Source organism: Dipodomys spectabilis, unplaced genomic scaffold (assembly GCF_019054845.1).
Source record: "Dipodomys spectabilis isolate Male_0828 unplaced genomic scaffold, ASM1905484v1 ptg000419l, whole genome shotgun sequence".
Classification (NCBI taxonomy): Eukaryota; Metazoa; Chordata; class Mammalia; order Rodentia; family Heteromyidae; genus Dipodomys; species Dipodomys spectabilis.
This window is the reverse complement of record NW_024871096.1, coordinates 342-24,614: the sequence shown is the minus strand read 5'-3', so window position 1 is coordinate 24,614 and position 24,273 is coordinate 342. Positions and strand designations below refer to the sequence as shown.

Genomic DNA, 24,273 nt, shown 5'->3' with positions numbered 1-24,273 from the left:
ACCACCACAGCCCTGCGCCTCCTCACCAGGAAGAGGAGTTGAGACAGTTAACAGTGGAGCCAGGCTGCGCTCCAGGTCTCCTGACTTCTGGTCCAGTGTCTGGTAAGCCATGCCAATTTAGAATCCCAGAGAATGGAAAAACAGGCCTGCAGGAAAATAGAAAGTAGGGTAAGAATCGTTGCTAAGTGAAATCTTCTGTTTCTCCTAAGAGTGATACACTAAGTCTGTTTCCAACTTTGAAATGCAGTTGATCCTGATTCTATTTAAATTATGCATAACTGTTTTTTTTTTCCCCTTGGACATTGGCCAGATGCCTTCACAGATTATTTTCACCACGCTGAAGTTTTTCTGAATGCAAGCTTCTGGAGCTAAGCCCTGGCTACAGCTTGTAACTGGATTAATGAGGGCCGGCCAGCAGCTGCCCTCTCCTCTGTGGGCACGTTCATGGCGGTTGTTCATGGGTTGTTCTGAGGCTTCCACTGCAGGAGTATCGGGAACGCCAGTGCATGCAGCACTAGCAGCTGTGAGACCCTAACAGCAAAGCAGAGCTTCAACTTCACACAAGGATGTTTGCTTTTGGTTTTTCCATACACAGTGCTTTGGAGAGATCACGTGGGCAAGCAGCCTAGCCCACAGTCAGAGCTGCAGCTGTGTGCACTTCACTAATGAGGGCTGGTTTTTCTCCTAGGAGTCGCAGCAGGCGGCAGGATGCTCTGGAGGCTGGTCCTGCTGGCCTTGTGGGCGTGGCCATGGGCTCTGGGTGAGTGTGGACAGCGTGGGCTCTGCCATGGACAGGGCTTAGCTGCAGGCCAGACACCAGCTGCTAGGAAATGAGTTCTGTTAGGAAAGGCCAGGTTTCATACCAAATCCCCCGGAACCCAGGCTTTCCCTCCGCACCGGACAGCCTTCATCTACAAGCAGCGCTTCAAAACTGTGAAGATTTTGTTTTGTATCTTTGTTTCTCCCCACTTCCTTCCTGCTAAAATGTTTCTAGTAAATACTTTCCCAGACATTTATTTTCTCCAACATAATCTTAAGGACTCTGTGATTTCCCATCACAGATAAGCCCTAATGTTAGTGGAGCAATTTTTTCTCAGATTTCTGCTTCACTGTTACTGTGTGACTATTGGCAGGAACAGTGTTGTAAATAAATAAGTTGCAAAACTGAGACTGATACTTTTTGTAGCAGTAGACAAAGGGTTAAATTATTTGAATTATGTATACTACTGTCAATATGTCTGTTAAGATTGTAGAGTTCACAGTTCTGTCATCAACTGTGTATTATGATGTTTTCATCTTTATGGATTATTCTTTTGGATTATTTAAATTGTTACAATATTGGTGAGAGCCGATGCTTTCCTTTGAGCTGTTGTATGGTGACTTAAACCATTCACTTGTGGACTCAAGAGCCCATTGTCTGAGAGTTTTAACCACACAGTGCAGTCGAGTTTGGAGATCACATTTTTATTAAAAAAAAATAAGGTGCGACAGTACCCTTTGTGTAAGGCAGAATGTCCCACAAGAAGCAGCCATGTCACTTAGTGCAATCAGAAGCCCATCCCCAGAGAGGTTCAAGACCCTCTTCCTCCTGGCACGGCTCCAGCGGTCACGTGCTGGGAGGAGGATGCTGCCCTGAGCTGGGCTCGCTGGTCTGCAGCAGCAGGTGGGCCGGTGGGAGGATGGGCTGGCCAGTGTGTCTAGGTGAGGGACGGTAATTCAGCCTCTGGGATCAGGATGTAGCCCCACAATCACGTGGTGCAGGCTTCCACAAAGCCCTGAATGGGAGATGGGCTGCGGCAGGCTCGGTGTCCGTGATGGAGGGGAAGCATGACACGTGCCTGGTGCCCACCCGGGCTGCATGGCTCTAGCCTGTGGCTTGTCCGCGGAGCCCGGCCAGTCCAGCCCCTGCTGTGGGTGACTCAGCCCTGCGCTTCCCTTCGGCAGCCGGTGACCAGCATGCAGATACTACCTTCGACCTCTTCAGCCTCAGCAACATAAACCGGAAGACCATCGGAGCCAAGCAGTTCCGAGGGCCTGACCCCGGTGTCCCGGCTTACCGCTTTGTCCGCTTTGACTACATCCCCCCGGTGAACTCAGACGACCTTGGCAGGATTGTTAAGGTCATGCGGCAGAAGGATGGTTTCTTCCTCATGGCCCAGCTGAAGCAGGACCGGAAGTCCCAGGGAACGCTGCTGGCTCTGGAGGGCCCTGGTGCCTCCCAGAGGCAGTTTGAGATCATCTCCAATGGCCCAAGAGACACCCTGGACCTTGCCTACTGGGTAGAGGGTGCGCGGCACATGGTCTCGCTGGAGGACGTGGGCCTGGCCGACTCCCAGTGGAAGAATGTCACTGTTCAGGTGGCCGGGGAGACCTACAGCTTGTATGTGGGCTGTGACCTCATCGACAGCTTCACCCTGGACGAGCCCTTTTATGAGCAGCTGACTGTGGACAGGAGCAGGATGTACGTGGCCAGAGGAGCCTCCCGAGAGAGCCACTTCAGGGTGTGTATGCAGCTTGGGTGGCAGCCGTTGACGAAGCTATGTCAGCTAATGGGCTGGAGCAGCACACAGCATGGCACACAACACATACCTGCGTGCACAAGGGTCCCTTCTGCTCACACTCACACATGTGCTCACAAACATGCTACATCTCCATGTGCGTGAAAACACTCCACACAGGCAAACACACTGGATACCACACTTGCACACATGCTTGCACCATTGTGCACACACATTTTGCATTTACCTGCATGCACATATACAAACACTAACTACCATGAACAGAGGTATATATGCATCTCACATAAGCACACACTTGTACAACACTCCATACGAGTACACATGCATGCTCACATGTGTACACAGGTGTACACATGCACCACACACACTTGCACATGTACGCAGCATGCAGACATACTGGGCCACCTATGCACGAGTACCACCCATCAGCAGTCAGACAGATAAGTCATGTGCATTCATGGACACTCGCGCACAACCTTGCACACTGCACGCAGAGCACAGACCTTCCCCACATGCCCTCAACCCTCCACACACGCACGCACACACACACACAGCTGGCACACCCTAACCTGGGCAGAGCAGGGCAGCAGTCACGGGTTGCTTGCCAGTACAAGGTCAGTGAGTGATGGGACTGAGGGCTGGTCAGAATCCAGCGGCCTGACCCCGCCGCACATGCCCTGACAATCCTGGAATGATTCTGTTAGGGCTGAAGCCATTCTCCAGTCTTTGCTTTGGCGATGGATTGAAAAGCGAGCTAGTTAGAAACTGTCTTTCTGGATTTGTGGGAGAATAGCTATGTATCTGCCCTGCTAGGAAGTCTGGAGCAGGGCTACACAAAGCCACGAGCATTTGAGGTGTCTGTGCAGAGGAACTGGTTCTGGTGGCTCCCTTAGGTTCCTTCCCCTGGATGCTGGGAAAGTCAGACACTCGGTGGAGACCAGACTGGATTCTCACTGTGGGTCTCTTGCAAGCTGCCCGGTTAGTGTCTGACCCTCCATCAGGTACTGAGCAGTGGCACATCCATCTCCCAGCCCATCTTCTGTCACTAGGGGAGAAAGGACAGTGTGCTGCATTCTGCAGTTGAAGTGAGCTGAATGCACAGCAGGCTTGCAGTCCTGTTTAACTAGAAGAATTTGTCATGTGTGTGAGCCAGTGTAGGTGGGAGGCAATGTGTGCATCCCCTCTAGACATGCATGCATGTTAAAGCTGCTGCTTGCACAAAAGGCTGCGTGCTGTGTTACTGGGTGACCGGGCACAGTGGAGGGCCCTCCTGTGGCCATGTGGCTGCAGGAGCCACGTCTCTACGGTATGGAGGGCTGCCTTGCAGACCCAGAATCTACCCTGTGCTACACACCAGCACACGTGAGGCCCTGGAGGGAACCCCAGTGTGTCAGTGTGAGCATGCTCAGCAGATGGAGTCCACAGCCCCTCGGCCTCCTGTGCCTCACCTGCACACCTGACTTCCTAGTTAGCAAACTTCACCTGCCACTTCCACTTTGGTCTCATCTCTATAATCCAGTTTCTAAGGTAGCGATAAAAGGGAAGCTGGTGATAGGCCGATTTCTAACTTTCTAAGTATTTGTGCAGAGGAGAAAACATTCTGTGGAAGGACCCCGCCCCTGGAGCTACCAGTGTCCATTCTCTTTGCATCCCACGCTGTTCCTCATGTTTCCACAGGGCTTGCTGCAGAATGTCTACTTAGTGTTTGAGAACTCCGTGGAAGATGTTCTACGCAAGAAAGGCTGCCGTCAAGGCCCAGAAGGTAGGTGTAGCACCATTCACGGTGTCGGGAGGGGTGTGCTGTGAACAGCACTGTCACGGTGTCAGGAGGGGGTGTGCTCTGAACAGCACCATTCACGGTGTCAGGAGAGGTGTGCTGTGAACAGCACTGTTCACGGTGTCGGGAGAGGTGTGCTCTGAACAGCACTGTTCACAGTGTCAGGAGGGGGTGTGCTCTGAACAGCACTGTTCACGGTGTCGGGAGAGGTGTGCTGTGAACAGCACTGTCACGGTGTCAGGAGGGGGTGTGCTGTGAACAGCACTGTTCACAGTGTCGGGAGGGGTGTGCTCTGAACAGCACCGTTCATGGTGTCAGGAGGGGTGTGCTCTGAACAGCACCATTCACGGTGTCGGGAGGGGTGTGCTCTGAACAGCACTGTTCACGGTGTCTGGATGGGGTGTGCTCTGAACAGCACTGTCACAGTGTCAGGAGGGGGTGAGTTCTGAACAGCACTGTTCACGGTGTCTGGAGGGGGTGTGTTCTGAACAGCACTGTTCACAGTGTCGGTGTCGGGAGGGGTGTGCTCTGAACAGCACTGTCACAGTGTCAGGAGGGGGTGTGCTCTGAACAGCACTGTTCATGGTGTCTGGATGGGGTGTGCTCTGAACAGCACTGTCACAGTGTCAGGAGGGGTGTGCTCTGAACAGCACTATTCACGGTGTCAGGAGGGGTGAGTTCTGAACAGCACTGTTCACGGTGTCTGGAGGGGGTGTGTTCTGAACAGCACTGTTCACAGTGTCGGTGTCGGGAGGGGTGTGCTCTGAACAGCACTGTTCACAGTGTCAGGAGGGGTGTTCTCTGAACAGCACTGTTCACAGTGTCAGGAGGGGTGTTCTCTGAACAGCACTATTCACGGTGTCGGGAGGGGTGTGCTCTGAACAGCACCGTCACGGTGTCGGGAGGGATGTGTTCTGAACAGCACCGTCACGGTGTCGGGAGGGGTGTGCTCTGAACAGCACCGTCACGGTGTCGGGAGGGGTGTGTTCTGAACAGCACCGTCACGGTGTCGGGAGGGGTGTGCTCTGAACAGCACCGTCACGGTGTCGGGAGGGGTGTGCTCTGAACAGCACCATCACGGTGTCGGGAGGGGTGTGCTCTGAACAGCACCGTCACGGTGTCGGGAGGGGTGTGCTCTGAACAGCACCGTCACGGTGTCGGGAGGGGTGTGCTCTGAACAGCACCGTCACGGTGTCGGGAGGGGTGTGCTCTGAACAGCACCATCACGGTGTCGGGAGGGGTGTGCTCTGAACAGCACCATCACGGTGTCGGGAGGGGTGTGCTCTGAACAGCACCGTCACGGTGTCGGGAGAGGTGTGCTCTGAACAGCACCATCACGGTGTCGGGAGGGGTGTGCTCTGAACAGCACCGTCACGGTGTCGGGAGAGGTGTGCTCTGAACAGCACCGTCACGGTGTCGGGAGGGGTGTGCTCTGAACAGCACTGTCATGGTGTCGGGAGGGGTGTGCTCTGAACAGCACTGTCACGGAGTCGGGAGGGGTGTGCTCTGAACAGCACTGTCATGGTGTCGGGAGAGGTATGTTCTGAACAGCACTGTCATGGTGTCGGGAGGGGTGTGCTGTGAACAGCACCGTCACGGTGTCGGGAGGGGTGTGCTCTGAACAGCACCGTCACGGTGTCGGGAGGGGTGTGCTCTGAACAGCACCGTCACGGTGTCGGGAGGGGTGTGCTCTGAACAGCACTGTCATGGTGTCGGGAGGGGTGTGCTCTGAACAGCACCGTCACGGTGTCGGGAGGGGTGTGTTCTGAACAGCACTGTCACGGTGTCGGGAGGGGTGTGCTCTGAACAGCACTGTTCACGGTGTCGGGAGGGGTGTGTTCTGAACAGCACTGTCATGGTGTCGGGAGGGGTGTGTTCTGAACAGCACTGTTCACGGTGTCGGGAGGGGTGTGCTCTGAACAGCACCGTCACGGTGTCGGGAGGGGTGTGCTCTGAACAGCACTGTCACGGTGTCGGGAGGGGTGTGCTCTGAACAGCACTGTCACGGTGTCGGGAGGGCGTATGCATGTGTAAGGGCTAGCTGAAAGCATAGGCCAGCATACCCCCGTTCTCTGCCAGCGTCAGCTCTTCTCCACTGGCTTTGTGGGAGTTAAAGAAATCTGATTTTATAGAGAATGCCAGTTCCTGAGTTGGTGCTTGGTAAATACAGATCTTTTATGTGTTTGGGAACTGTGAGTGCACTCTGTGGAGATGCCAAGCAGCTCCAATGCTATGATGGTGAGGCCTGAGGGGGGTGGGAGGGGCTGCCGGGCAGGCTCACCTCAGAACAGTCAGACGCAGAGCACATTCTTTTTAACGAACAGAAAAATAACCATCGTGGATAAGTAATGGGGTTAAAAAATAAAAGTCAATGTAGAGCAAAATCCAGTCTCTTCAGGCTTGTGTTTCTGTCTACTGAGTTACAAATACATTTATGCTGGCAGAAGCATGATGAGTTGAAGTTGAAGGGCAGGGGCTTTGAACCTGAAGCTCACTGAGGCAATGCCTAGCAGAGAGTAGCCTGCACACACAATACCTCAGCAGGGGGTGTCCCAACAGGAGAGGACAGGGCATGGCGAATACTTGCCACTCGAGAGAGAGAGAGAGAGAGAGTGGGGAGAAAGGAGAGGGAGAGAGAGGAAAAGTGTGCGTGTGTGAAGCCAGGGCTGAACAGATGTCATGGGCTCCTGCTTGACAGAGGGTGGCTCTGTGTCTTGACTTGACTCCAAATCTACTTGTGAGTTATGGTCCCACTCATATGCATCCTGGCACCAGGGCTGTAGAAAGTTTGCACAGTTTCACTGTCAGTTAGAGGCAGAGTCCCTGTACTGGGCCTGGACTCCAAGGGGTTCATCTACTCTGCTTGGGGAGGAACTAGCTGGCAGACCCACCACTGAAGTCAGAGAAAAGAGGCAGCTCTGGGGGTGTCTGTGTTTGGCAAGAAAACAGATGTTTGGTTTAATGCCAAGTTCAGAAAAGGAGCCCCAGTCAGGGTGAATGGACAGAAGAGGGGAGAGGAGGGCTCTGAGGGCTTGGGGCTTGTAGTGGGCAGATGGAATTGCAGGCGATCCACATTGAGTACGTAGGGAACTGTTGTAGCTCAGCGTGACAGAGACGTGTGACGTGCGATTGGAATTTATAGGAGTTTACCTTTCCCATAAGCTCTGCATCTCTGCATCCTTGAGCTTAGCCTCTGCTTTGCACTGGACTTTCCAAACACTGAGAGTGATGCTAGGAAATGGGGCTGAAACCTTTTGTTCGGCGTGGGTCTTAATTGGAAGTGGTACCACGCTCTTCCTGTTCTTGGGAACAGCCTAGCCAGAAGCCTCTCGGGAGCTGTGCAGAGCAGCCCTGAGCAGGTTCCCGCCGTGAGCTGCAGGCCGGCCCTGCAGGGCCAGCGCCCCGCTAACCTCCCAGGCTGCAGGGCCAGCGCCCCGCTAACCTCCCAGGTTGCAGGGCCAGCGCCCCGCTAACCTCCCAGGCTGCAGGGCCAGCACCTCGCTAACCTCCCGGGCTTCCCCTCAGCTGCAGGCCGGCCCTGCAGGGCCAGCGCCCCACTAACCTCCCAGGCTGCAGGGCCAGCGCCCCGCTAACCTCCCAGGCTGCAGGGCCAGCACCTTGCTAACCTCCCGGGCTTCCCCTCAGCTGCAGGCCGGCCCTGCAGGGCCAGCGCCCCGCTAACCTCCTGGGCTCCCCCTCAGCTGCAGGCCGCCCTGCAGGGCCAGTGTCCTGCTAACCTCCCGGGCTTCCCCTCAGCTGCAGGCCGGCCCTGCAGGGCCAGCGCCCCGCTAACCTCCCGGGCTCCCCCTCAGCTGCAGGGCCAGCGCCCCGCTAACCTCCCGGGCTTCCCCTCAGCTGAAGCCAACGCCATCCATGAGCACACGGAGACACTGCACCTGAGCCCTCACCTCACCACGGACTTTGTGGGCCACGGCGTGCAGAAGAGGCCTGACGTGTGCACACACTCCTGTGAGGAGCTGAGCAACATGATGAGCGAGCTGTCTGGGCTGCGTCTGATGGTGAACCAGCTCAGCAAGAACCTGGAGAGAGTGGTAGGTGCCAGGGAGAGGGGCTGGGGCCGGAGGTCAGGGGGACAGTCGCTGGCTGCCCAGGAAGCCTGTCCTTGGGATGTCTAACTGTCCACTGGTCTGGGGCAAAATCCACTGAAGACACCACCACCAAGGGGAAGGCTGGGTCAGACCATCAGGGTACTGGCTTTGTACACACCAGAGTGAGGACTGGAGACACACAGGGGTCAAACACAACAGCATCACACTCACCAGAGTGAGGACTGGAGAAACAGGGGTCAAACACAACACAACAGCATCACACTCACCAGAGTGAGGACTGGAGACACACAGGGGTCAAACACAACACAACAGCATCACACTCACCAGAGTGAGGACTGGAGACACACAGGGGTCAAACACAACACAACAGCATCACACACTCACCAGAGTGAGGACTGGAGACACAGGGGTCAAACACAACAGCATCACGCTCACCAGAGTGAGGACTGGAGACACAGGGGTCAAACACAACACAACAGCATCACACTCACCAGAGTGAGGACTGGAGACACACAGGGGTCAAACACAACACAACAGCATCACACACACCAGAGTGAGGACTGAAGACACACAGGGGTCAAACACAACACAACAGCATCACACTCACCAGAGTGAGGACTGGAGACACTCAGGGGTCAAACACAACACAACAGCATCACACTCACCAGAGTGAGGACTGGAGACACGGGTCAAACACAACAGCATCACACTCACCAGAGTGAGGACTGGAGACACACGGGTCAAACACAACAGCATCACACTCACCAGAGTGAGGACTGGAGACACACGGGTCAAACACAACACAACAGCATCACACTCACCAGAGTGAGGACTGGAGACACACAGGAGTCAAACACAACACAACAGCATCACACTCACCAGAGTGAGGACTGGAGACACACAGGGGTCAAACACAACACAACAGCATCACACTCACCAGAGTGAGGACTGGAGACACAGGGGTCAAACACAACAGCATCACGCTCACCAGAGTGAGGACTGGAGACACACAGGGGTCAAACACAACACAACAGGATCACACTCACCAGAGTGAGGACTGGAGACACACGGGTCAAACACAACACAACAGCATCACACTCACCAGAGTGAGGACTGGAGACACACAGGAGTCAAACACAACACAACAGCATCATGCACATTCTTCAAAATGGTTATTTTGGGGGGAAGTCCCTCCCCACCCAGAAAATTTCAAACATGTCCACTCAGAGGAAGATGCTCTGTTGGGAGGATGGGTGTTGTGAGGAGCAGGCCAAAGATCTGAGACGCATTGCTAGTCTGTAGGCAGGAGCTGCCATCAGGCTGTCTTGGTGACTTCTGCGTCTTCCCAGGGGACGTGGCAGGGGAGGACAGTCCTGCCGGTGCCCAGGCCAGCCTCAGGGAGAACAGAAAGCAGGGCGCGGCCCTGGCCGTAGGTGGCATAGATCCACAGTGGAAAGGTGGTGGCTCACCCAAGAGGAACCCTAGCAGAAGGTGTCAGAAGAACATGAGTGAGGGGACACAGGGAGCAAGCGCCTGTCAGCATCTCTGTGACCTGGTGCTGAGCCTGGCTGGAAGCCCGTGGAAGTAGTGTAGACTGCCCCTGTCCCCATGTGCAAGGAGCCGCTTGGTATGCGTATCCAGGGTCTGTACTGCAGGCATGGGTGTTCTGGGACAGGCCTGTAGGTGTGGGCGTTCAGGTCTGTCCTGTAGGTGTGGGTGTTAAGGTCTGTCCTGTAGGTGTAGGTGTTCAGGTCTGCCCTGTAGATGTGGGTGTTCAGGTCTGTCCTGTAGATGTGGGTGTTCAGGTCTGTCCTGTAGGTGTGGGTGTTCAGGTCTGTCCTGTAGGTGTGGGTGTTCAGGTGTCCTGTAGGTGTGAGTGTTCAGGTCTGTGCTGTAGATGTGGGTGTTCAGGTCTGTGCTGTAGATGTGGGTGTTCAGGTCTGTCCTGTAGATGTGGGTGTTCAGGTGTCCTACAGATGTGGGTGTTCAGGTCTGTCCTGTAGGTGTGGGTGTTCAGGTCTGTCCTGTAGGTGTGGGTGTTCAGGTGTCCTGTAGGTATGGGTGTTCAGGTGTCCTGTAGATGTGGGTGTTCAGGTCTGTCCTGTAGGTGTGGGTGTTCAGGTGTCCTGTAGGTGTGAGTGTTCAGGTCTGTCCTGTAGGTGTGGGTGTTCAGGTCTGTCCTGTAGATGTGGGTGTTCAGGTCTGTCCTGTAGGTGTGGGTGTTCAGGTCTGTCCTGTAGGTGTGGGTGTTCAGGTGTCCTGTAGGTGTGGGTGTTCAGGTGTCCTGTAGGTGTGGGTGTTCAGGTGTCCTGTAGGTGTGGGCGTTCAGGCCTGTCCTGTAGATGTGGGCGTTCAGGTCTGTCCTGTAGGTGTGGGTGTTCAGGTGTCCTGTAGGTGTGAGTGTTCAGGTCTGTCCTGTAGATGTGGGTGTTCAGGTCTGTGCTGTAGATGTGGGTGTTCAGGTCTGTCCTGTAGATGTGGGTGTTCAGGTGTCCTACAGATGTGGGTGTTCAGGTCTGTCCTGTAGGTGTGGGTGTTCAGGTCTGTCCTGTAGGTGTGGGTGTTCAGGTGTCCTGTAGGTATGGGTGTTCAGGTGTCCTGTAGATGTGGGTGTTCAGGTCTGTCCTGTAGGTGTGGGTGTTCAGGTGTCCTGTAGGTGTGAGTGTTCAGGTCTGTCCTGTAGGTGTGGGTGTTCAGGTCTGTCCTGTAGATGTGGGTGTTCAGGTCTGTCCTGTAGATGTGGGTGTTCAGGTCTGTCCTGTAGGTGTGGGTGTTCAGGTCTGTCCTGTAGGTGTGGGTGTTCAGGTGTCCTGTAGGTGTGGGTGTTCAGGTGTCCTGTAGGTGTGGGTGTTCAGGTGTCCTGTAGGTGTGGGTGTTCAGGTGTCCTGTAGGTGTGGGTGTTCAGGTCTGTCCTGTAGATGTGGGTGTTCAGGTCTGTCATGTAGATGTGGGCGTTCAGGTCTGTCCTGTAGGTGTGGGCGTTCAGGTCTGTCCTGTAGATGTGGGCGTTCAGGTCTGTCCTGTAGGTGTGGGTGTTCAGGTGTCCTGTAGGTGTGGGTGTTCAGGTCTGTCCTGTAGGTGTGTGTGTTCAGGTCTGTCCTGTAGGTGTGGGTGTTCAGGTGTCCTGTAGGTGTGGGTGTTCAGGTGTCCTGTAGGTGTGGGTGTTCAGGTGTCCTGTAGGTGTGGGTGTTCAGGTCTGTGCTGTAGATGTGGGTGTTCAGTTCTGTCCTGTAGATGTGGGTGTTCAGGTGTCCTGTAGATGTGGGTGTTCAGGTCTGTCCTGTAGGTGTGGGTGTTCAGGTGTCCTGTAGGTGTGGGTGTTCAGGTGTCCTGTAGGTGTGGGTGTTCAGGTCTGTCCTGTAGGTGTGGGTGTTCAGGTGTCCTGTAGGTGTGAGTGTTCAGGTCTGTCCTGTAGGTGTGGGTGTTCAGGTGTCCTGTAGATGTGGGTGTTCAGGTCTGTCCTGTAGATGTGGGTGTTCAGGTCTGTCCTGTAGGTGTGGGTGTTCAGGTGTCCTGTAGGTGTGGGTGTTCAGGTGTCCTGTAGATGTGGGTGTTCAGGTGTCCTGTAGGTGTGGGTGTTCAGGTGTCCTGTAGGTGTGGGTGTTCAGGTGTTCTGTAGATGTGGGTGTTCAGGTGTCCTGTAGATGTGGGTGTTCAGGTGTCATGTAGATATGGGTGTTCAGGTCTGTCCTGTAGGTGTGGGTGTTCAGGTGTCCTGTAGGTGTGGGTGTTCAGGTGTCCTGTAGGTGTGGGTGTTCAGGTGTCCTGTAGGTGTGGGTGTTCAGGTCTGTGCTGTAGATGTGGGCGTTCAGGTCTGTCCTGTAGGTGTGGGTGTTCAGGTCTGTCCTGTAGGTGTGGGTGTTCGGGTCTGTCCTGTAGGTGTGGGTGTTCAGGTGTCCTGTAGGTGTGGGTGTTCAGGTCTGTGCTGTAGATGTGGGCATTCAGGTCTGTCCTGTAGGTGTGGGTGTTCAGGTCTGTCCTGTAGGTGTGGGTGTTCAGGTCTGTCCTGTAGATGTGGGTGTTCATGTGTCCTGTAGGTGTGGGTGTTCAGGTCTGTCCTGTAGGTGTGGGTGTTCAGGTCTGTCCTGTAGATGTGGGTGTTCAGGTCTGTCCTGTAGATGTGTGTGTTCAGGTCTGTCCTGTAGGTGTGGGTGTTCAGGTCTGTCCTGTAGGTATGGGTGTTCAGGTCTGTCCTGTAGATGTGGGTGTTCAGGTCTGTCCTGTAGATGTGGGTGTTCAGGTCTGTCCTGTAGATGTGGGTGTTCAGGTCTGTCATGTAGATGTGTGTGTTCAGGTCTGTCCTGTAGATGTGGGTGTTCAGGTCTGTCCTGTAGGTGTGGGTGTTCAGGTCTGTCCTGTAGGTGTGGGTGTTCAGGTCTGTCCTGTAGATGTGGTGTTCAGGTCTGTCCTGTAGATGTGGGTGTTCAGGTCTGTCCTGTAGATGTGGGTGTTCAGGTCTGTCATGTAGATGTGTGTGTTCAGGTCTGTCCTGTAGATGTGGGTGTTCAGGTCTGTCCTGTAGGTGTGGGTGTTCAGGTGTCCTGTAGATGTGGGTGTTCAGGTGTCCTGTAGATGTGTTCAGGTCTGTCCTGTAGGTGTGGGTGTTCAGGTCTGTCCTGTAGATGTGGGACAGGCCTGTAGGTGTGGGTGTTCAGGTGTCCTGTAGATGTGGGTGTTCTGGGACAGGCCTGTAGATGTGGGTGTTCAGGTCTATCCTGTAGGTGTGGGTGTTCAGGGTCAATCCTGTAGATGTGGGTGTTCGGGATCAATCTTGTAGGTGTAGGTGTTGAGGTCTGTCCTGTAGATGTGGGTGAATGTGCTGAGCTCTCTTGTCTGTACCTAACCTCTATCCTCCTTTCCAGTCGGACGATAACCAGTTTCTCTTGGAGCTCATCGGAGGCCCTCTGAAGACCAGGAACGTATCAGGCTGCTTGCAGGACGGTCGGTTCTTTGCAGAAAATGAAACGTGGGTGATGGACAGCTGTACTTCGTGCACCTGCAAGGTGAGGCCACAGGAAGCCACCGCCACCCAGGGGTCTCATCGCTCACCACCGTCGAGCACGCACACAACCTCCCGCACGAGACCCACACCCTCAGTGCTGTATTTAATGCGTTCAGATTCAGAAGGAAGGGTGAGGATGAGAGCTTTAGGTGACTTCACGCCAGTCTCTTGTAATCTCGGAGGAGTTGAGTCACTTGGTCAACACCCTCAGGGAGTGAAAACCACTAGAAGCCACCCAGATTTCCCCCTCAGCTGTGCCACAGACCCGTCTGGGAAAACACGAGTCATTATCAGAATTAGTGAGACCCTTTAGTCTGCTGGAGGCTCAGCTTCTGTGAGGCCGTCTCAGACACCTGATAGGGGAAGAGCGCGTCCTCCACCCTGGTCCTCCGCTGCAGTCTCCAGCCGTGGCAGTGGGGACAGAAGAGCATGCTACGCACTGTCCGGTTGGCTCTGTGGAAGAACAGCCCTGCCACAGCCGTGTCCCCAGGCCTGTGACTTTTAAAGAGTTCTAAGAAGGCATTTCTTTACTTGCAGAAATTTAAAACCATTTGCCACCAAATCTCGTGCCCACCAGCAAACTGTGCCAACCCATCCTTCATTGACGGCGAATGCTGCCCCTCCTGCTCCCTCTGTAAGTCTGCTGCCACTGGTTGGCTCTGCATGCTGATACTATGTCTGCTGAGTGCTTCCTTGGTTTGAAAAGAGGAGGGTGGGGCACAGACTCCCAAAGTGTGCAGTGGAAGGGGCTGAGTAGGACATCAAGAGCCTGCCAGGGACCAACCAGGGTGGGCCAGAGGACTGTGTGCGAGGCCAAGGAATCAGAGGCCATTTCAGACGTGGAGGTTGAGCCAAGTGATCCTGCCGAGACCAGTGGCCTGACCCACAGTGAGGGGTGTGAGGACCAGGCGTGAGTCAGCACACAGCCCTGACCCACGGTGAGGGGTGTGAGGACCAGGTGTGAGTCAGCACACAGCCCTGACCCACAGTGAGGGGTGTGAGTATGGATGGTGAGTCAGCACACAGCCCTGACCCACGGTGAGGGGTGTGAGTATGGATGGTGAGTCAGCACACAGCCCTGACCCACAGTGAGGGGTGTGAGTATGGATGGTGAGTCAGCACACAGCCCTGACCCACGGTGAGGGGTGTGAGGACCAGGTGTGAGTCAGCACACAGCCCTGACCCACGGTGAGGGGTGTGAGTATGGATGGTGAGTCAGCACACAGCCCTGACCCACGGTGAGGGGTGTGAGGACCAGGCGTGAATGTGAGGCACAGTTGGCTCTAAGTGTATGCAAACACTATGCAGTTGCTAACTGGTCACCATGTGGAGAACAATCTTAATCCCCAGCCTAGAGGCAATAACTGGAGAGGCCACCCCAAGTTACAGAGCTGTGTTCCAAGAGTCAGAGACTGGGGTTCCAAAAACAGCTCTGCCCTGGCCTCAGACACTGGCTGAGCCTGCACTGGGAGCACCGGTGTCCTTGTCATCCACCCTGCCCTGTCCCAAGCTGCCCTTCAGCAACAGTTGTCATGCCTGACCCCAAGTGAATACTGCTGGTGACCCAGTGTGAACACTGTGACCCCAGTGTGATACTGTTGGTGAGTCCAGTGTGAATACCATTGGATGAGTCCAGTGTGAATACTGTGGGTGGCTCCTGTGTAAATACCGTTGGATGAGTCCAGTGTGAATACTGCTGGTGACTCTGGTGTGCACACTGCGGGGCACTTCCCTGTACAAGGCTTAGCTCACAGGGCAGCTGCCTGGCTCCCGGTCACGGGTGTCCTGAGCATGTGGCGGCCGCTCTCTGCTGGCCTTTGCCTGGCTGGGCCTTGACCTGATCCTCTGCACCTGTCCACAATCCCAGTCCTGGAACTCAGCCTGGACCCTCCCCCGCCCTCCCCCATCCCCTCCCCCACCCGCAGTCCTCCTCCCATCCTCCTCCCCACATCCTCCCCCAGTCCTCCTCCCATCCTCCTCCCCCCAGTCCTCCCCCCCATCCTCCTCCCCCCATCCTCCCCCCATCCTCCCCCCAGTCCTCCCCCAGTCCTCCTCCCATCCTCCTCCCCACATCCTCCCCCCAGTCCTCCTCCCATCCTCCTCCCCCCATCCTCCCCCCAGTCCTCCCCCAGTCCTCCTCCCATCCTCCTCCCCACATCCTCCCCCCAGTCCTCCCCCCATCCTCCCCCCAGTCCTCCCCCAGTCCTCCTCCCATCCTCCTCCCCCCCCACATCCTCCCCCCAATCCTCCCCACATCCTCCCCCAGTCCTCCCCACATCCTCCCCCCAGTCCTCCCCACATCCTCCCCACATCCTCCCCCCAGTCCTCCCCACATCCTCCCCCAGTCCTCCCCCAGTCCTCCCCACATCCTCCCATCCTCCTCCCCCCAGTCCTCCCCCCAGTCCTCCCCCAGTCCTCCCCACATCCTCCCCCAGTCCTCCTCCAGTCCTCCCCACATCCTCCCCCCAGTCCTCCCCACATCCTCCCCCCAGTCCTCCCCACATCCTCCCCCCAGTCCTCCCCACATCCTCCCCCCAATCCTCCCCACATCCTCCCCCAGTCCTCCCCACATCCTCCCCCCAGTCCTCCCCACATCCTCCCCCCAATCCTCCCCACATCCTCCCTCAGTCCTCCCCACATCCTCCCCCCAGTCCTCCCCACATCCTCCCCCCAGTCCTCCCCACATCCTCCCCCAGTCCTCCTCCAGTCCTCCCCACATCCTCCCATCCTCCTCCCCCCAGTCCTCCCCCCAGTCCTCCCCCAGTCCTCCCCCAGTCCTCCCCACATCCTCCCCCAGTCCTCCTCCAGTCCTCCCCCCAGTCCTCCCCACATCCTCCTCCCCACATCCTCCCCCCAGTCCTCCCCCAGTCCTCCCCGTCCTCCCCACATCCTCCCCCAGTCCTCCCCACATCCTCCTCCCCACATCCTCCCCCCAGTCCTCCCCCAGTCCTCCCCCAGTCCTCCCCACATCCTCCCCCAGTCCTCCCCACATCCTCCCCCAGTCCTCCCCACATCCTCCCCCCAGTCCTCCCCACATCCTCCCCACATCCTCCCCCCAGTCCTCCCCACATCCTCCCCACATCCTCCCCCCAGTCCTCCCCACATCCTCCCCACATCCTCCCCCCAGTCCTCCCCACATCCTCCCCCAGTCCTCCTCCAGTCCTCCCCACATCCTCCCATCCTCCTCCCCCCAGTCCTCCCCCAGTCCTCCCCCAGTCCTCCCCACATCCTCCCCCAGTCCTCCTCCTATCCTGCCCTCATCCTCTCCCCCCTCCGTCCTCCCCACCGCCCTCCCCGTCCCCCGCCCTCCTCTCGTCCTTCCCCCCTCCTCCACCCCCCCCCCCCCGCCCTCACCCCCGCCCTTCCCAGCTCGAGCGCGCCTCTCGGCGCATGCGCGTGGGGCTTCTCGCTGGAGTCCGCGCGGCCGCCCCGCGTGTCTGCGGCCCTGGCGGACGCGGACCTGGGCCGTCGGGTGGGGACGGGCCGCGAGGCGGGGCTGCAGCGGCCGGGCGGGCTGACGGCCGCGCGCGCCCGCAGCCGGCGAGGCCGAGGCGGGCTGGTCCCCGTGGGCCGAGTGGACGCAGTGCTCCGTCACCTGCGGCGTGGGCACGCAGCAGCGCGGCCGCTCCTGTGACGTCACCAGCCACGCCTGCCGCGGCGCCTCCATCCAGACGCGCGCCTGCGCACTGGACAAGTGCGACACCCGCAGTGAGTGCGCGCGCGGGGCGGGGTCACGCGGGCTCCCAGGGCGGGGTGGGGCGGGGTCCCAGGGTGGGGGGGATCATGGGTCACGCGGGGTCCCAGGGTGGGGGGGATCATGGGTCACGCGGGGTCCCAGGGCGGGGGGCGGGGTCCCAGGGTGGGGGGGATCATGGGTCACGCGGGGTCCCAGGGCGGGGGGCGGGGTCACGCGGGCTCCCAGGGCGGGGTGGGGCGGGGTCCCAGGGTGGGGGGGATCATGGGTCACGCGGGGTCCCAGGGCGGGGGGCGGGGTCACGCGGGCTCCCAGGGCGGGGTGGGGCGGGGTCCCAGGGTGGGGGGGATCATGGGTCACGCGGGGTCCCAGGGCGGGGGGGGGGGGGGGGGGGAAGGTCATGGGTCACGCGGGCTCCCAGGGCGGGGCGGGGGTCACGCGGGCCTCGGGTCAGCCTCCCCTCCCCGCCGAGCGCCCGCGTGACCTCTGCCCCCCAGTCCGGCAGGACGGCGGCTGGAGCCACTGGTCGCCCTGGTCCTCGTGCTCGGCGACCTGCGGCGCGGGCAACGTCACGCGCATCCGACTCTGCAACTCGCCCACGCCGCAGATGGGCGGCAAGAGCTGCCGGGGCGGCGGCCGCGAGACCAGACCGTGCGAGGCCGCCCCGTGCCCCGGTGAGCGCCTGGTGCGGGTCGGGGCGGCGAGAGCGGGCGGGCTGGGGCGGGGGAGGGGGGGAGGCCGGGGGAGCCGGAGAGGCAGGGTGGGGGGGGGATCCGGGGAGGCCGGGGTGGGGGGGGATCCGGGGAGGCCGGGGTGGGGGGGATCCGGGGAGGCCGGGGTGGGGGGGGGGGTCCGGGGAGGCCGGGGTGGGGGGGGTCCGGGGAGGCCGGGGTGGGGGGGGATCCGGGGAGGCCGGGGTGGGGGGGGATCCGGGGAGGCCGGGGGATCCGGGGAGGCCGGGGGGAGCCGGCCGCACTGCGCCCGGGGCCACAGTAGCCGGGGAGGCCAAGGGCGGACCGGGAGGGAGTTGGAGCCAGCCAGGCCCCCCCATTCCTGCGGGAAAGCCTGGAGCGCAGGGGTCTATGCAGAAGCAGCCTCGGGCTGGGGTGCTGCTGTTCCCAGTGACCCAGGGCCATTGCAGCATTCTCTGAGCAGCCCTGGAGCAGTCCAGGCCTGAGGCTCTGCACTCAGAGCCTGAGGAGCCAGAACAGGGGCCTGGGAAGAGCAGGCTTTGCCCGTGTGTGAGCTGGCACAGCTGTGGTTACAGCGCCCCGGGCTCTCTCTGGAGAGGCCAGGTTTGTGTGTCTGCTCTGCATGGCTGCTGCGTTCAGGGAGACTCAGGCTCACAGTGGCGTTCAGAGATAAGGCCAGTGTGCATGGCTTCCTGGCCATCCTGTACTTCTGCTCAGAAAAGGGGATGAGAATTTTCCTCTGGAAGAACAAATAAGTTCTGTCACCTATACCATCGTGACCACGACTTCGAAGGGACACAACAGCTCAGTTTCCCTTTCTTCCTGGATCTCAGTTGAAGGAGAACAAACCAGGATCTCCTGGCTGGTTCATGCCTTACTCTGCAGTTCCCCGGTTCCTGTCAGCTGATTGGATGGCCGTGCCCCTGTGTCCTCTCAGTCCCCTCTCCTGGTTCTCACCACAGTTGATGGCCGCTGGAGCCCGTGGTCTCCATGGTCAGCCTGTACAGTCACCTGTGCGGGAGGAATCCGGGAGCGTTCCAGGGTCTGCAACAGCCCCGAGCCCCAGCACGGAGGGAAGGATTGCGTGGGAGACCTGAAGGAGCACCAGATGTGCAACAAGAGGAGCTGCCCCATAGGTGTGTGCACGGGAGGGTGGACGCCACAGGACTCACTGCAGATGTGCACGGGAGGGTGGACGTCACAGGACACTGCAGGTGTGCACGGGAGGGTGGACGTCACAGGACACTGCAGGTGTTCACGGGAGGGTGGACGTCACTGGACACTGCAGGTGTGTACAGGAGGGTGGACGTCACTGGACACTGCAGGTGTGTACAGGAGGGGTGGACGTCACAGGACTCACTGCAGGTGTGCACGGGAGGGTGGACGTCACAGGACTCACTGCAGGTGTGCACGGGAGGGTGGACGTCACAGGACACTGCAGGTGTGTACAGGAGGGTGGACGTCACAGGACACTGCAGGTGTGCACGGGAGGGTGGACGTCACAGGACACTGCAGGTGTGCACGGGAGGGTGGACGTCACTGGACACTGCAGGTGTGTACAGGAGGGTAGACGTCACAGGATACTGCAGGTGTGTACAGGAGGGGTGGACGTCACAGGACACTGCAGGTGTGTACAGGAGGGGTGGACGTCACTGGACACTGCAGGTGTGTACAGGAGGGTGGATGTCACAGGACACTGCAGGTGTGTACAGGAGGGGTGGACATCACAGGACACTGCAGGTGTGCACGGGAGGGTGGACGTCACAGGACACTGCAGGTGTGCACGGGAGGGTGGACGTCACAGAACACTGCAGGTGTGTGCAGGGGAGGGTGGACGTCACAGGACACTGCAGGTGTGTACAGGAGGGTGGACGTCACTGGACACTGCAGGTGTGTGCACGGGAGGGTGGACGTCACTGGACACTGCAGGTGTGTGCAGGAGGGTGGACGTCACAGGACTCACTGCAGGTGTGCACGGGAGGGTGGACGTCACAGGACACTGCAGGTGTGCACGGGAGGGTGGACGTCACAGGACACTGCAGGTGTGTACAGGAGGGTGGACGTCACAGGACACTGCAGGTGTGTACAGGAGGGGTGGACGTCACAGGACTCACTGCAGGTGTGTACAGGAGGGGTGGACCTCACAGGACACTGCAGGTGTGCACGGGAGGGTGGACGTCACAGGACACTGCAGGTGTGCACGGGAGGGTGGACGTCACAGGACACTGCAGGTGTGTACGGGAGGGTGGACGTCACAGGACACTGCAGGTGTGTACAGGAGGGGTGGACGTCACAGGACTCACTGCAGGTGTGTACAGGAGGGGTGGACCTCACAGGACACTGCAGGTGTGCACGGGAGGGTGGACGTCACAGGACTCACTGCAGGTGTGTACAGGAGGGGTGGACGTCACAGGACACTGCAGGTGTGCATGGGAGGGTGGACGTCACTGGACACTGCAAGTGTGTGCAGGAGGGGTGGACGTCACAGGACACTGCAGGTGTGCACGGGAGGGTGGACGCCACAGGACTCACTGCAGGTGTGCATGGGAGGGTGGACATCACAGGACACTGCAGGTGTGCACAGGAGGGTGGACGTCACAGGACACTGCAGGTGTGTGCAGGAGGGGTGGACGTCACAGGACACTGCACGTGTGCATGGGAGGGGTGGACGTCACAGGACACTGCAGGTGTGCACAGGAGGGTGGACGTCACAGGACACTGCAGGTGTGTGCAGGAGGGGTGGACATCACAGGACACTGCAGGTATGCATGGGAGGGTGGATGTCACAGGATTCACTGCAGGTGTGTGCATGGGAGGGTGGATGTCACAGGATTCACTGCAGGTGTGTGCAGGGGAGGGTGGACGTCACAGGACACTGCAGGTGTGCACGGGAGGGTAGACATCACAGGACACTGCAGGTGTGCACGCGAGGGTGGACATCACAGGACACTGCAGGTGTGCATGGGATGGTGGACGTCACAGGACACTGCAGGTGTGCACAGGAGGGTGGACGTCACAGGACTCACTGCAGGTGTGTGTATGGGAGGGTGGACGCCACAGGACTCACTGCAGGTATGTGTTAGGAGTACACGAACTGCTGATACCTGTGATAAAGTTGCTAGCCTTTATTCTGATGAAGTCTAACATTTGGGGAAATAGAAACAGGAAAACCTTTTCTGTGTGTACATGGCATTATTTTTGCCTCCTTGCTGTGTGTGTGTGAAAGCAGAGAATATTTACATAAACAGTGTGGAAATTGTGAAGTCAGGAATTACAGTGTGCACATGATCTTGCAATTTACATTCTATCATTTAACAGTATTCTCTGGGAGGAGAGGTGGGTAACTGTCGATTCTCAGATGGGATGGACAGATGTCTGTCCACTTTCTGCATTGTGTATAATTCTAGTATGTCCAGCACATAGCTTTAGGGCGTCTGTTCTGGGACATGCTTCCTTCTGCTGAGCGCTGGGTGCCGAGTGAGGACAGTGCTACCTGCGGTGTACTTAGTTTTGCTTCTCCACGCAGATGGCTGTTTGTCCAACCCTTGCTTTCCGGGCACGGAGTGCACCAGCTTTGCTGATGGGTCATGGTCCTGTGGCTCGTGCCCTGTGGGCTTCCTGGGCAACGGCACTCACTGTGAGGACCTGGATGAGGTAGGTCTCTGTTCCACCCTGGGCCCCAGTGCACCACAAGGGACCCCTGGTGACTTCCATCTGCTTGTCTTTGCAGTGTGCTGTGGTCACAGACATTTGCTTCTCTACCAGCAAAGTTTCCCGCTGCGTCAACACCCTACCTGGCTTCCACTGCCTGCCCTGTCCCCCACGCTACAAGGGAAGCCAGCCCTTTGGAGTTGGCCTGGATGCTGCCAGGACAGAAAAACAGGTAAGCGAGGCTGGCCTTTCCTGTGTGTTGGTAAAGGCTTTGAAGAAAATCAGGCAAGTCCAGAGAAAATGGAGATGCTATGGATAAGAGAATGGAGCTGCATTTGAGGGGAGCTCTGGGGTGTATCTCCCCCAGAGAAGACTTTTCACTTGGTGATACTCCTCTGAGCATTCAAATCCAAGCTTTGGATCAAAGAATTCATGAGCATCAGGAACAACTTTTTTTATAGGACGTTGATCTCTTAGTCTAATCTGTTGTAGCATGGTGCTCAAGGTTGGGTCAATTACAAAGAAGAGAGACTTACTTCTGGAAGCCGGGAAGTCCAGGGCCATAGGCCTGGCATGTAGTGAGGGCCCCTTCACCATGCTCCCTGTGGTGGGAGGTAGAGAACAGAGAGAAGTCTAGAGAAGGCAAAAGACTGAAGTCTACAATTATGAATCCACTTCTGAGGAGAGAGCTCCAGGGACATACCATGGCCCTCTGTGTGTGGTTGGGGTGAAGCTCTCGGTGTGTGCCGTGGCTGGAGACATTCAGTTCTTGAGTTATCTAGGGACATACTCCACCCACACGGAGAACGTGATGGCCATGCGAGCTGGAGCAGGCTTCGAAAGGATGCTCTACTTCTCAGAGCCTTGGCAAAGGCCTCAGACCAGGCCCAGAGTTAGCCCAACTCCTGATACCTGCTCCCTGGCTGCCACCATGGCCCCTGTCCACTCAGGAAGGGCTTGTGGGACACCCAATGGCTCCAGCCATAGCCTTAGGCTTTCCTGACCAGGGCCTGTTGATGGCCCACATGGCCCTTGGTCCTGTAGGTGTGTGAGCCTGAAAATCCATGCAAGGACAAGACTCACAGCTGCCACAAACACGCAGAGTGCATCTACTTGGGCCACTTCAGTGACCCTATGTACAAGTGTGAGTGCCAGACAGGCTATGCAGGCGATGGGCTCATCTGCGGGGAAGACTCAGACCTGGACGGCTGGCCCAACAGCAATCTGGTGTGTGCCACCAATGCTACCTACCACTGCATCAAGGTGAGGCTCCTCCCATTGAGCCCAAGACCACACCAGCCCCCTCCTCCCCACTGAGCCCAAGGCCACTGCAGCCCCCCTCCTCCCCACTGAGCATGAGACCACTGCAGCCCCCTCCTCCCCACTGAGCCCAAGACCACTGCAGCCCCCTCCTCCCCACTGAGCCCAAAGCCACTGCAGCCTCCTCCTCCCCACTGAGCCCAAAGCCACTGCAGCCCCTCCTCCCCACTGAGCCCAAGACCACTGCAGCCCCCTCCTCCCCACTGAACCCAAGACCACTGCAGCCCCTCCTCCCCACTGAGCCCAAGACCACTGCAGCCCCCCCCACCTCCCCACTGAGCCCAAGACCACTGCAGCCCCTCCTCTCCCACTGAGCCCAAGACCACTGCAGCCCCCTCCTCCCCACTGACCCAAGACCACTGCAGCCCCCTCCTCCCCACTGAGCCCAAGACCACTTGCAGCCCCTCCTCCCCACTGAGCCCAAGACCACTGCAGTCCCCTCCTCCCCACTGAGCCCAAAGCCACTGCAGCCCCTCCTCCCCACTGAGCCCCAAGACCACTACAGCCCCCTCCTCCCCACTGAGCCCAAGACCACTGCAGCCCCCTCCTCCCCACTGAGCCCAAGACCACTACAGCCCCCTCCTCCCCACTGAGCCCAAGACCACTGCAGCCCCCTCCTCCCCACTGAGCCCAAGACCACTGCAGCCCCTCCTCCCCACTGAGCCCAAGACCACTACAGCCCCCTCCTCCCCACTGAGCCCAAGACCACTGCAGCCCCCTCCTCCCCACTGAGCCCAAGACCACTACAGCCCCCTCCTCCCCACTGAGCCCAAGACCACTGCAGCCCCCCTCCTCCCCACTGAGCCCCAAGGCCACTGCAGCCCCTCCTCCCCACTGAGCAAGAGACCACTGCAGCCCCCTCCTCCCCACTGAGCCCAAGACCACTACAGCCCCCTCCTCCCCACTGCAGCCCCCTCCTCCCCCACTGAGCATGAGGACACTGCAGCCCCCTCCTCCCCACTGAGCCTGAGGACCCTGCAGCCCCCTCCTCCCCACTGAGCCCAAAGCCACTGCAGCCCCCTCCTCCCCACTGAGCCCAAGACCACTGCAGCCCCCTCCTCCCCACTGAGCCCAAGGCCACTGCAGTCCCCTCCTCCCCACTGAGCCCAAGACCACTGTAGCCCCCTCCTCCCCACTGAGCCCAAGGCCACTGCAGCCCCCTCCTCCCCACTGAGCCCAAGGCCACTGCAGCCCCCTCCTCCCCACTGAGCCCAAGACCACTGCAGCCCCCTCCTCCCCACTGAGCCCAAGGCCACTGCAGCCCCCCTCCTCCCCACTGAGCCCAAGGCCACTGCAGCCCCCTCCTCCCCACTGAGCCCAAGGCCACTGCAGCCCCCCTCCTCCCCACTGAGCCCAAGGCCACTGCAGCCCCCTCCTCCCCACTGAGCCCAAGACCACTGCAGCCTCCTCCTCCCCACTGAGCCCAAGACCACTGCAGCCCCTCCTCCCCACTGAGCATGAGACCACTGCAGCCCCCCTCCTCCCCACTGAGCCCAAGACCACTGCAGCCCCTCCTCCCCACTGAGCCCAAGACCACTGCAGCCCCCT

At 58.5% G+C, this 24,273-nt stretch overlaps 1 protein-coding gene across 1 annotated transcript; it reads left to right on the top strand.

Moving 5' to 3' along the window:
- Positions 1-708: 708 nt before the first annotated feature.
- Positions 709-22,668, top strand: LOC122097244 (thrombospondin-2-like; the record flags this gene model as incomplete). Its single annotated transcript, XM_042667732.1, has 12 exons — positions 709-760; positions 1,945-2,501; positions 4,197-4,281; positions 8,152-8,348; positions 13,229-13,369; positions 13,906-14,002; positions 16,906-17,076; positions 17,560-17,736; positions 18,717-18,890; positions 21,281-21,408; positions 21,485-21,637; positions 22,450-22,668. Coding segments are annotated over exons 1-12 (2,151 nt in total), but the record flags the coding sequence as incomplete, so codon positions are not given.
- Between the last annotated feature and the right edge of the window lie 1,605 nt (positions 22,669-24,273).